The sequence below is a fragment of the Martes martes genome, assembly GCF_963455335.1.
Source record: "Martes martes genome assembly, chromosome: 2".
NCBI lineage: Eukaryota > Metazoa > Chordata > Mammalia > Carnivora > Mustelidae > Martes > Martes martes.
The window spans coordinates 67,406,206-67,420,758 of NC_137889.1; the positions used below are offsets into that span (position 1 = coordinate 67,406,206).

Below are 14,553 nucleotides of genomic sequence, written 5' to 3' on the forward strand. Positions count from 1 at the left end.
CAAAGATATCCCACTCCAATGATAATCAGGTAATGAACTAAAGAGATGTGCATTTCAGATCTATACTGTCACCAATTCCTTGATAATAAATGAAACAAGTCAGCTATTATACAACTAAAAATAGTATATTAAATACATGACAACATCTCTTTTTTGCAGAAGCAGTAATAAGCAGTAGATAAAGTTCAGATATATCATTAAAAGCTTCATAGCATGAATTCAAGGCTGAATATAGATAACCTTTAGAATATAAGCTATCTAGGAAAAAATATGCATCATATGGAGTATTTTAAGATTTCAGAGCAATATAGTTAGAAATATATTAAATATGAATATGCCTCAATTAATTGGGGTTTTTTGATATAAACAAAGGGAATTATTTTTCTATGAAAGTAAAAGACTAGTATATAAAAAATACACGTTTGGTCTCTTAAAAGTGAATCTCATATGAACAGTTGAACAAATATATTCTCTCTATTAAAAATTTAAGTAACAATAAAATTTGTTTAGAAATATTTGTTTTTATTTTGGTATTTTATTATCATGCTTTATAATATTACTATACTATATTGCAAATCTCATAGCAAGATGATAAAGATTTAAATGAAAAACTGTACCAGATAAAGCATGAAACTAAATAGCTCAGAATAAAGCTGCTGTGCTAGACAAAGATTAAATCCTATTTACACATTCTACAGAAATCTAATAAAATGTGAGCCAAATACATAGATTTCAGATTAAGAGATAAACTGCCTTGATCTGGATTCTAGTTGTAACTCCTTTTTATGCTGTTTTCTCATTCATAAAATGAGATATAACAGTTCTACCTCAGGGTTTTACTGTGAAGATTAAAATAGTTAAAACCTACAAAGCACCCATAAAGTTCCTCACACAACATAAGGACTCATGCATAATGAGCTACTGTTGTTACCATTATCCCTCATATGAACTGTGCGCATGCACACGTGCACACACACTGTCTCGGTCCAATGACCTCAATCTCTTGCATAACACAGTGTTTTATAAGTATTTTTCCTCTTTTCAATTCCATATTTTCTCCTTCCTCATTGTCTCTCATTCATACCCATAAGAACACATATAACACCACTAACACTACATCTAAAAATGTTTTTAAAGGAATGAATTTAAAGAATGAACTACAATCTTAATCCAGAGTTACACTGTAACTTCTCCATAATTAATTAGAAAGGACACTAAGGAGTAAGTTCCAGGGCAGAATGGTAGGCAAAAATGGCAATTAAAAAACTTTTTTCTTCCTTCAATTCCTAAAAAATTTGCAAACAAAACATATTTTTTAACAAAAAAATTTAATAAAAATAACCAAGCAACAAAAAGAACATAACATAAAACACCAAACATTAAATAATTGGTTCTCATGAAGAAAATAAACATATTAGAATTAGAACTAAGGGTGCGGCAAAGTTTAGCTCTTAACCATGCCCCATGTGCCCAAAACAATACTGTTAAGTTGACAAAAATTCTGAGAATTATTCTTAACACCTTCACATATGGAGAGAAACAAACTGAGCACGTATCACTATTCCTTGCATCTTCTAATTGAAGATGCTCGAAAAATCTACAGTGCTAAAAATGATGAAGCAAGGAGGCAAAAATATAAGACTAATTTCCCAGGAGAGAAGTAGACTCGAGATTATTTTCTGAAATGATGGAATATGATTCAAAACCTAAGCACATTTTTCCCTGATGAGAACTGTCCATAGCTTCTAATAAGAAGAAACAAACCTGGCAGAAGATACTTAAAATCCTACAAAAGAAAGCAAAACTTAGGTGTGCTAAGAAAGCCTCCTCATCGATTTCAAAGATCTCTCTCCCTCTCTTCACAATAAGCTGTACAATATTGGGCAAATATCAAATTGCACACATCAAACTGTAGTTCAAAAGGGAAAAAATTAGCTTTACCGACACTGGAGAGAAAGGAAGAAGTGATTAAGATAGTCTGTTTGTCTAAACCAACAGATTATCTGGACAAAACATTCTAAGAGTGAACAAGATGAAAAGTAAGAGCATGGTAGTGATGCAAAAATATTATCACCAATCAATGAATACATTAAAAATGACCTAATAATAAAATTTTATATAAAACTGAGAGATTCTATACAAATGACAATGAATCCTAAGAGAATGTGAAAAAAAAAACACCCTATGATTACCTTCTTCTAATGAACAACCGAACAAAAATGAAACTTAAATACAAAAAAAAAAAAGTTAAAATAAGTGAATAAAATAAAGAGAAAAGTTAAAGACCTAAATAAAGAACAAAACATAATCATTAGGGGGAAAAAAAAACCCTCTCTCCCTATCATGGTTGCCCACTTGTGTGGTAGAATAAAACACAGAGGGTACCTGGGTGGCTCAGTGGGTAAAAGCTTCTGTCTTGGGCTCAGGTCATGATCCCAGGGTCCTGGGATCCAGCTCTGCATTGGGCTCTCTGCTCAGCAGGGAGCCTGCTTCCCCCTCTCTCTCTGCCTGCCTCTCTGCCTACTTACGATCTCTGTCAAATAAATTAAAAAAACCTTTAAAAAAAATAAAATAAAACAGAGAGAGGTATTAGCCAGTCTTTATATTGTTGCAAAGACGAGTTTTATTTTACTACTGAGCACATCATAGCTGGATCTATAAAAAAGCTTTGAAATTGGAAGTTATTTTATCTGAAGATGTGGACAATGTGAACATCTTTTGCTTATTCCTTTGTTCTTTTGTTTCTATTCTTAAGAGTGTTTTCATTTTGGGGGCGCCAGGGTGGCTCAGATGGTTAAGAGTCTGCCTTCAGCTCAGGTCATGATCTCAGGGGTCTGGGATGGAGCCCGGCATCAGCCTCCCTGTTCAGCAGGAAACCTGTTTCTCCCTCTCTCTCTGCCATTCCCTCGGGCTCTTTCTGTCAAATAAGTAAATGAAATCTTAAAAAAAAAAATCATTAGAGACTAATAAATTACAAACATTGGGCATCACAAACAAAATGAAACACTAAAAATTTAATTGCTGATGGCTAGAAATCAAAGAAGGTACAACAAGAAATAACTGATAGATATGAAAGACAAAAAGATATATCTGACATAGAGTGTGTTGTTAACTAAAGAAGAAGAAAATAAAATTGAAAAAGTATTTCAGGGATGCCCTGGCTCAGTTGTTAAGCGTCTGCCTTCTGCTCAGGTCATGATCTCAGGGTCCTGGGATCAAGCTCCGCACCAGATGCCCTGCTCAGTGGGGAGTCCACTTCTCCCTCTCTCTGCCCCTTCCCCTGATTCATGTTATCTCTTGCTAGCTCTACTCTCTTTCAAATAAATAAATTTTTAAAAACCTTAAAAAATATATTTCAAAATTTAATTTCAAGAGCTGAAAGAAAAATGTGAATTTGCAGATAATAACAAAAGACCATGTTCCAGAAAAATTTGATAAATGATGTTCAATACTGAGCCATACTGCCGTTACGGAGATGAACTTAATGGGCAAATAAAGAAATCTCAGACAGAATAGAAGCAAATAATCGACTGAGGGCTAGTATCAGACTGGCCTCAAATTTCTCTGAAAGAACATTTAAAACCAGAAGACAAAGAAGGAATGTCTACAAAATTCTAAAGGATTCCAAGTGTGAGCCAAGAACAGTAAACTCATCAGGGTGTCATTCAAATATAAAGACAGAAGGCAAATGTTCTTAAACATGAAAAAAATGTTCCGTGTACAGCACACATGAACCCTTGTGGGGGAAAAAAATGATGAAACCTAACCAAATATGAATTGAGTCTAAAGAGGGAACCCAGCGGCCCCTTGGTGGCTCAGCCTTTTAAGCATCTGCCTTCAGTTCAGGTCAAGATCACAGGATCCTGGAATCCAGCCCTGCATCAGGTGCTCTGCTCAGCAGGAACTTGCTTCTCCCTCTGCCTGCCACTCCCCCTGTATTGTTTGCACTCTTTCTCTCTCTCTCTCTCTCTCTCTGTGTCAAATAAATAAATTAAATCTTTAAAAGCAAATAAATTAAAAAATAAGGAAGCCTAGATTTAATAAACTATGACTAATAAAAGGGGGTACTGAATCCATTTAAATATTTTCAATCACTCAAGTACTATCAGAATTGTGACTGCGGGGGCGCCTGGGTGGCTCAGTGGGTTAAAGCCTCTGCCCTCAGCTCAGGTCATGATCTCAGGGTCCTGGGATTGAGCCCCGCATCGGGCTCTCTGCTCGGCAAGGAGCCTGCTTCCTCCTCTCTCTCTGCCTGCTTCTCTGCCTACTTGTAATCTCTGTCTGTCAAATAAATAAATAAAATCTTAAAAAAAAAAAAAAGAATTGTGACTGTAAAACATGAATGTTGTACATTGAGACAATATCAAAATTAAAGTATAATTTTTAAAACTGGTAAGTGAAGAAAAAAAATATGAGAGGACTAATGTCCTCAGCTTTCATAACAGGCTGTAAATTGAAATATGAAATTTTTAAAGATTGACATGAATAAAGCTCTTATTTAAAAAAATAAGCCATTGACCACATAATTTTTTCATAATTGACCAACCTCCTATTCTTTGAGAAACTACTGGGTTGTTTTGTTTTGTGTTGTTCTTTGTCACAGAGACTTTTCCTTCTGTTTTTCCTCAGTTTTATCTGTTAGAGCTTACATACAACGTGCAATAAAGAACCTTCTTTGTATATCCTTATATACTAGCACTTTTTATTTCCAAAAGATAAACTGACAGAAAAGGAATATTGGTAAATGAGTATTTGTGTGGGTCTATATAATTATCAAAATACATATGGCCATAATGCCTTATTTTAACACTTAAAATGTACATTTCTACTATAAATCTAAAAAAATACCATTGTCCATCTCCCCTATCTCCTTCAGCAGTACATCACCCTATTTACTTTTCACTCTACTTTATCCCAATATGAGAACAGAGAAGTAAAAGATCATGATTTCTGAAATTTGCATTTCCTTTAATATTTGTGTTTTTGAGTATCATATTATATGTTACTGGTTACTTACATCCTTCAGTGAAATTCCTGTTCAAATCCTCTGAGTATATGTCTTTGGGTTATTTTTTGCTCATCAGTTCATAAAAATTATTAATATAGTGAACATATTAATTTAATAGTCTTTCCACACTCTATTATATCTTTACATGTTGTTGATATCTTTCCTCAGGTTAATGTTATGTATAGTAACAGCTGTTTACTTTTACAGTTTCTAAGTGCCTGTCTTGGTTAGAAATTTCCCTCATATGCCTTAGTTCCATTTTTATAGCTTTCCAAATATTTCCCTAAAATATATACTGTGTCATCTTTCATGTCTTTTTCCTTATTCCATAGGGAAGATTTTTTTTTGTATAGGCTTTTACAGCATTAATTAGTACTGAATATCTGGAAAGGCAATATCTTCAATATTCTCTTTTCATAAATCTCACGGCTGTAAAAAAGCATTTATTTTCCCATTTTATCTGGATATTTGGATATCTGAATATATAATTTGGAAGTATTTAATATCTGGACATCTTGAAATGGCTATTTAAGTGTCAAATTACTCCACTGTTTTTCTAATGAATGGTATAGTAATGGATATTGCACTGAATTTATGTATGTGAGAAAAACTGACATTTTTGTGACATTAAAATTATCTCATTTCGACTATAAAGGACATTATGGAGAAAACATGAATAAGTCTGTAGATTAAATAATAACCACTTATATTGGTTATAACCAACATTAATTTTCTGATTTAATAACTGTGTAGAATATACAGAACTGTGCAGAATTAAAACAGAGAACAGGCATAGGAAATTTTCACTGAAGAAATTAAAAATAGATCACTATGACTTCAGCTTGCTCTCAAATTCAAAAGAACAAAAAAGAGGGAGAAGAGTGAAGTAATATATGGACATTGGGGAAGTTAAGTGATATGGTAAGTGCTATGAAATGTGTAAGCCTGACGATTCACAGACCTGTACCCCTGGGGCAAATAATACACTATATGTTAATAAAAATAATTAATAAAAAATAAAAAAAATTTAAAAAGTAAAGTAATAAAACTTTAAGAATCATAGAATCTAGAAGAGGGGTGAACAAGAGTTCTTATATTACTCTTACGACTTTTAAGTATCAATTTATTTCAAAATAAAAGAGTGATTCTGTTCCCCTCACACATACACACACACAGAGCAACATATACAACCCAGCATAGAATGATTTTCCAGTAGCTTATAGTTTGTTTTGTATTAAGCTTTTATAGTTTTGTTCCAAATAGTATCTGTGCATTCTTATAGGATTTGAACCAAAATAGTATTTTTGTCTTAACTATAAACAGACTGTATTAATGATTTCTATTCTTAGTGACTACTGCCTGCTATTCATCAAACAAATGATATTATTTTTTTGCATATTTATCTTTTCTAAATTGTGCTATGTTAGTCACATAAAATACATCATTAATTTTTGATGCAGTGTTCCATGATTCATTGTTTATGTACAACATCTTATATCCAATAATTTTACCAAAGTCCCTATTAATTCTGGTAGAAAAATGTTCAAGATTCTCTCAATTTTTCCTACAGCATTAGCAATCTGGAATTATTATTATTTCTTCTTTTCTATCATTTACATTAACTACATCTTACATTTACAAAAGCATCAGAAAATGTTATATAACGGTGATAGTGGGGATCACTTTTCTTTTCCTGATTTTAATAAAAATGGCTTTCATTATTGAAAATGATGTTTAATAAGTCTTTATCATATTCAAATTGTTATATACAGTAGGGCTGCCTGCTAAAATTTATCATATGCTTCTTTCTATATTTATTGATACCTTTACATGACTTTTCTATTTTTAATTTGTTGATAATAATTTATTTTATGGGTAAATATCTTAACATTAAACCATCTTTGGATTCCATGAGTAAATTCTAAGTGGACACACTATAAAATTCTTTCATTGTGTTGTTAAATTGTTGATTCAAGTTTCAGTTAGAATTTTGCATCCATATTCTTAAATGAAATTGGTCCTCTAGAGTTTCATGTTGTGACAGTTGTATAAAATGTCCTGGGAGTGCATCTTTTTTAAGGTACCAGAGAATATCACCAACATCTGAATTATCTGTTTTTAACATTTTCTAAAGAACTCAGAAGGTCCTTTTTAATTTTTTCTTTTCTAATTCTTAGCAAATGTTCTTGTCAAATTTTCTACTTCACTTTAGGTGTGAATTTTGGTAATTTATATACCCATCGCACCATTAATTTCCTCTGTGATTTCACGTTCGTTACACATGTTCATGCACAACTGCCAACATAAGCAGTGGTCCCATGATGGGTCTGTCACTTGTTCCCCCTGTGAGGACTCAAAAAGAAAGCTGTATTCTCCCTCATTTCCTCAGCTACAAATATTAGCATGGTCTCAAACCTCAAAGGTAAAGAAACTTCATGCCTCTGATTTTCAGCTTCTTCCTAGAACCTGGAAGATATTTTCTCTACTAAAGCAATTTTCATTTCTGCTTGGTTGTCACTTCTGGTTAACTAGCTCTGCCTTGCCCAGGGAGGGCAGAAGTTCTTCACTAACTCACTGAGCCAAACCCACTTACATGGTTAAGATCAGGTCAACCAAACACAGAAGCTGCCATGAGCAATTTGTAGATAAAAAGGAGTTGAGAAGAGAGGGCTACAGAAACCTGTACTATCTTCCCAGAATCTCCATGACTCTCAAAAATTAGTATTTCATTTTTTGATGATATATGTTTGCTTAGACCATTTTACCCATGCAGTTTCCCACGATTACCATTAAAAATGGCAACTTCCTCACACCAACCATATGTTTAACCTACCTCAAATTCTGCATGTCTGTGAATATCCTCTGCTCGTTGCCTGCTCAGGATAAATTCAGCTTCATTTGCTACTCTTACTAGATGATCCTTCATTGTTTGGCTAAGCAACCTACAAAGAGATGAATACTGTCAAATAAATAAGTGTATACACACACAACATATATGATTAATCAATGCTCAAAGTCAACATATCTTGTTATTTGGAGAAGGAAAGGATGTTTACTCTCCTATCACCATACCCAGTGAAGTACCATTATTTCACACTAAATAACTAAAGAATATAATAGCAAAAAGTTATCCTTCTGACAATAGTAGATTAGCTTTCATCCAACTAGCTATCTGAAAAAACTAAAAGTGCTGGATTAAATTTGTTTTAATATTTTTTTAAGGAACTGGAGAGTTTACAAGGCAGCCGCGATTTAAGGAGCCAAGATCCTAGAGAAGAAAGCACACAGATGACATTCAGCATGACTTTTTTATTGAAACGTTTACTTTTCAGATGTGGAAATAGAAAAGCAAAACAGAGTTAGTCTTACAGAGCTAGGGAGACAAAAATTGAATGTGATAAGCTGTCAAGGTATATGGAACCTAGTAGATTATCCAGGCTTATAGAAGGAACCCAAGTATACCCTAGGAAACAGCATAGACGAGTCCTCATAGACACTTAAAACAGACACTCAAACAACATTATAGTGATCTGTACTTAGATTATGAGGGAGCCGAAAAGCTAAACAAAAATTTCAAAATCTCACAAGGTAAAGAGAAAAGAAATAGATATACCAACACAGGAGAAAGGCAAACTCTTATAAAGATTTTGAAAACTCCAGCCTTGAATCATCTCAGTCCTAAATTAACATAATCAACACCCAGACTAACTGGTCATCAGAAATCAAAAGGAAATCCCTAGAGGAAGATATCATCACCCACAGACTTACATTTACTCCTGTAATTTTAAATATAATTTCCAACAGTCAATCACCAATTAACAGGAATAAAAAGAGATAATAAAGGAATGAAAACCAAATAGAAGACAACTCAAGACAATCAAGACAGTAAAGTTTCATACCTGAACATTGAAAAAAATGTAGTTACTGGTTCATGATAACAGATTCTAAGAAAAAGAATTCCAGCAGAGATTAGAAACTGTTAAAGTAATGAACAAAACAAAAATGAAATTAAGAATGGATTTACCAGCTTATTAAACTCAAATAAAGAAGTACTTAACTGAAGAATAAATCAATAACAACTAAACAGAACCACAGGGTAAGAAAAATGATGAAAATCTGACCCAAAAAAACAGATATATGGAACATGGTAAAAAGGTCTAACATGAGTGTATCTGGAGTAAGGAAAAAAGACAAATAATTCAAAAGGAGCAGCATTTAAAGAGATAATGGGAAATAAATTTGGGGGTGGGGGGAAAAGCCATTGAACCACGTGCTGAAGTGCTACAAAGGCCAAGAAGGATCAAAGAATAGCATACATAGTCTTGTCATAATAAAACTGTCAAAGGAAAATAATCATAAAAGCCAGAGGGAGGGAGAAAGTGGAAAGTACCTACATGCCTTCAAAAGAGCAAGAATAAGATTGAGGAAGCCAGGTAAGAATGCAATGATCTCTACCAAGTGCTGAACAAAAATAGCAGCTAAGAATTCTATACCCCAAAATATCTTTTAAAAATAAAAGTGAAAGTATCCAAAATATACCACTGTGAAGAGTCTTTTTTCTGAACTCCCATTATCTGCCTAGAAGCACAGTCTCCCAAAGAATTCATCTGTCACAAGTCCTCTCCACTGAAGTTTCACAACCAAGAAAGCAATATGTCTATTACCTAGAGACTTAGAAATCAGCATCTGGAGAAGAAATTATCTAAAGGCACACTGTCTCAAAACTATCTTATCTCCCATCTATGCTCCTAAGAGTCCATTTATCTTTCCTTAAAGTCATTTGGTTTTCCCTAAATGCCCTTCTCTCTTCACCCTCACTTATTAAGATGGTATAAAGCCTCAAAATTTAAGGTCTTTCTTGAGTCACATTTTTCTATGACTTCTCTTAATTATCCATGAATTAAAAAAAAAAAAAAAATCTTTTCTCTTGGAAATTTTGTCAGGATGATTCACAGGCCCCCAAATAAGAACCTAGGAGGATAGAGGAAAAATTTTTTCCTCTCAGGCAAAAGCAAAATAAGCACATTCAATGAGAAACAAAACAGAGAAATTGTCAATAGACAACCCACATTAAAGGGAGTTTTTCAGACAAGGAAAATAAAATCAAATTGATTTAACACCAGGGAGGTAGAAAACAAAAGAAAAGTCAACATGGGTAAATCTAAAAGAATAATGAATGTAACAATTATAATAATGACTTCTAAAACTCAAAAATATCATAATGTTAAAATATACAATAGCACTCAAAGCAAGAGAAATTAAGAGGAATGAGTGTTGTAATGTTCTTTCATGTCCATGAACTGGTGAAAGAACCAATTTATTTAAGATGTAAACAACTCTAATATTCATGTTTCAATCCCTAGGCAACCACAAAAGACATCTAAAATAACGTATGACCAATACACTAATAGGAAAAAAACTGAGTAAGAAAATCATTTAGCTTAAAAGAAAGGGGAAAAAAAAAAAGAAGAAACAAACACAGAAAACATGGAGCAAGCAAAAAGGACACAGATCATAAGAAGGTAAGTTTCAGCTAAATACATCAGGAAAATATAGAAAGTAAACAGATGTAATGACACAATTGTTGTCAGGTACATTTTTTTTAAAGTATGTGCTGTTTAAACATAACACAGTTTCAATATAAGGTTGCACAAATGTTGAAAGTCATTTTTCAAAAAGATAAACAATTTAAAAAATAGTGAAAGAAGACCAATGTACCTTTATTAATGTAAGAAAAAGTTGGCTTTAAGAACCAAAATTAGAAATCACTGGGTTGAAGTGATTTAGATCACCACAAGTGATATACAAAATACAGAAAAATCTACTACACTCTACTTAATAGTTACCCAAAAAGTGGAAATAATTTTAAGTACTACTTTTGAAAAGCATTAAAAATCATCAAGATATGTAGGAACTAACCAAATGTCTAGAATTCCATATATATATACAAAAAGAATTAAAGAAGGACCATACCTTGTTCATGAAAATGAAAGTCTCAATATTGTTAAGGTATCAATTCTCCACAAAGTGATGTACAGCTATAATAAATCCCATTCTAGCAGGTCTCTCTATGGAATTTGAGAAGTTGATTCTAACAGTTATATGAAAATGTAAAGAACAAAGAAAAGCTGAGACATTCTTAAAGAGGAAGAAGAAAGAGGAGGGATAACAATAATCATAATCTTAACAGAGGACTAATACCACCAAATATTAGCACTCATTAGAATGATATATTAATCAAGACAGTGTAGTCCTGGGAAAACACAGATGAACAGACCAGTGAATCAGAGGAGAACATCCAGAAACAGACTCACACATATATGCTCACCAGATTTAAGATAAAGGCACTTTTGCATTAAGGAGGAAGAAGATGGGATTTTTCAATAACTGGTACTAGATTAATCATATGAACAAAATTAACCTTGACTTCTATTTCAATTGTTACTAACCTCAACTTTCTATTTCGAATTTGACTTCCATTTTATAAATAAGTAACAAACAAATCAATTCTAAATGGGTCACAGACAAGACTTAAACACTCCTAGAAGCTTTCATAAGATCACATAGTATCTTTAATGACAAAGATTTCTTGGAAAAAAAAACACAAAATACAACATAAAGAAAAAAACGCTGATAAACTGGACTTCTTTAAAATTAAGATCTGTGCTTATGAAAGCCACCATTAAGAGAATTAAAAGACAAACTTTCGGAAGGGAGAATACATTTGGAATACCTAAAGTCAACAAGGAACTTACTATCTTAAATATATAAGAAATTCTTACAAATAAAAGACAATTTTTTTAAAAAATGATCAAAGTACACAAATAAACACTTCACAAAAGATTTCCAAAAGGCAAATAAATCCATGAAAAGGTGCTCAAGATTACTAGTCACCAGGGAAATACAAATAAAACCATAAGATATAGTACATCCCACCAGAATTACTATATTAAAAAAAAAAAAAAAAGGTACTATCAAATTCTGGCAAGGATATAAACAGGGACTCTCATAATCACAAAATATTTGAAAAAAAGGTTTATAGCAACTTTACTTATAAGAGCCAAGACTAGGAACTACTGAAATGCCTACTAAGAGTTTAAAAAAAAACAGAATATTCAAATAATAAAACACTAAGCAGTAACAAAAGAACCAACTAATATTATACAAAACAAAATTAATTTCAATAACAATGTCGGGCAAAAGTACAAAAGAATACATACTATATGAATCATCTTGTATAAAAATATTTTTTAAACTCATCTACAGGGCACCTGGGTGGCTCAGTTGGTTAAGCAACTGCCTTTTGCTAAGGTTATGATCCTGGAGTCCCAAGACTGAGTCCCACATTGGGCTCCCTGCTCAAAAGGGAGTCTGTTCCTTCCTCTGGCGCTCCCCCCTCTCATGCATGCTCACTCTTTCTCAATCTCTCTCTCAAATAAATAAATAAAATCTTAAATAAATAAACTCATCTATGGTACTAGGCAAGAGTTTAAGAGATGGTTTACCTTTGATGCTACTTAAGACCTTACATGTAGTGACTCATACGGAACTTCAGAAATGATTAACAGAGTTCTAAACTTCCCAGCAAAATACCCTGGATATAAGAACATTTTGATGAATAGTTCCACAACACCATTTACCTATGATGAATACTAACAAAATTATTCATTTCATATAAATTCAACCCTTCTGGAACAAGTTTACTATGAATAGGTCTTCTAAACTTCTTTCTTTAAAAGGAATTAGAAAGAAAGCCTGGGCAGGATTAGGATTATTATTTTAATTTAATAGCCTAGGTGACTAAACTGCAACTAGACAATGCCTACCTTCAAAAGTTAGACCCAACAACAGTTATCAACAATGGCATGTCTATAAACAGATAACAGAAACCCACTGTCATATCATGGGGTACCTGTCTTTGTAGCAATATTTTAATCAAAATGTCAATAAAATATACATAGACTTTGATACAATGCAATCATTACAGTACTCATAGTTACCATATGAACATGTTCCCACAAGTACAGAAATATATGTGTGTGTACAAGGAATTTCACTAAGATACTGTTTATAAAAGTGAAAAACTAAAAGAACCAAAATATGCAAACCTATAATGAGACAGATCTTCTGAGTTGACAACAAAAGGATTACAACAATATGTTGTTAAGTGAGAAAAGAAAATTAAAAGAATATTATATACAATGGGAGCCTGGAAAAAATATGAAAGAAAACACACCAAATTTGCCATTTACCTAGAATGAGGTCAGCAAAATAGGGCCTTAGGCCAAATCTGGCCTGCCAGTGTTTTGTTTTTTTTTTTTTTTTAATTGGAACAAAGACATGTCCATTTGTTTATTATCTATAGTGGTCCTAACATCATAACTCTGCAACAAGTTGAGCAGCAGTGACACAGACTGTATGTCCCACAAAGTCTAAAATATTTTACTACATGGCCCTTTACAAAAAAGTATGCCAGTCCCTGCTCTAAAAAGTAGGGCTTTATGCTCTCCTCTTTGTATTTCTCTATTCTTTGAAGTTTTAAGATAAGGAATAACTAAAAGAAGGAAAAACAGAAGATATTTATAGAAAATAGAAAGGCTTTCTGCTCTTCTACCATTTTTCCATATCTCTATTTGGTTGTTGCTTTGTTTTGTGGAGAAAGAAGAGGGAGAGCACATGTTCATGATCGGGGGAGAGGCAGTAGGAGAGGGAGAGAGAGAATCTTAAGCAGACTTCATGTCTAACATGGAGCCTGACTCAAGGCTCGATCTCAGGACCCTAAGACCATGACCTAAGCCAAAACCAAGAACTGAGCCACCAGGGTAACCCTCCATATCTCTATTAAGTTCATATACACTCTTTATAGTTTGATTCCAAATCTGTCAGATCCTCTCCATTATCCTGAAACTATAACCCAGCCACTTTAGAAGTTACTGCAGTGTCTTGTGATTTGGGGGTAAAATCATTAGGGTATTTTTCAAATGCTATTAAACAGTACACATTCAGACATTACAGATAAAAAACAATCCCTAGTGCAAGTTTAAAATCAGCTAATGAATAACTTCCTACGACTCTACAGATAGAGAAAGCAAGGGCTTTCATGAGTATAAACGTGAAATACTGGTTTGTGTTCCTTAGTTTCTCTCCAGAGATCAAAAACCACATCGTGAATTAACATCAATATATTGCCTCATAGCACTCAAACATTAATTGAATTGATTAGTCAAAGATACACCATCCTCCCAGTCCCTAACCAAGCAACCTCAAAGTTATTCTCTTCTCCTCCCTCTTCCCTACCACCTTCCTACAGGCCCCTAATCAATCAGCAAACATTGTCAGTACTTCTCTGTAGTATTTCCAGGTTTAATTTATGCTCTGTATTTCACAGCTAATGTCCTAAAAATCAAGCTTTAATCATTTCATCTACACTGTAACTGAGTATGTCTTCTGATCTTTTAACGTGTCTGTACATAATTCCCTGTCTTTTGAATCACTATCAAATATCTATGCAATATCTATTATGCTATAAAGACTAGGCTAAGCAC

The 14,553-nt window shown here is 33.1% G+C and overlaps 1 protein-coding gene across 1 annotated transcript in view; it reads right to left on the bottom strand.

Moving 5' to 3' along the window:
- The window catches only part of LRBA (LPS responsive beige-like anchor protein), a 694,736-nt gene that overhangs the window by 397,703 nt on the left and 282,480 nt on the right, over positions 1 to 14,553 (bottom strand). The window contains exon 36 of the mRNA XM_080796316.1: positions 7,842 to 7,950. Within this exon, the coding sequence (XP_080652442.1) occupies positions 7,842 to 7,950 (109 nt within the window). The remainder of the gene's footprint in view (positions 1 to 7,841; positions 7,951 to 14,553) is intronic.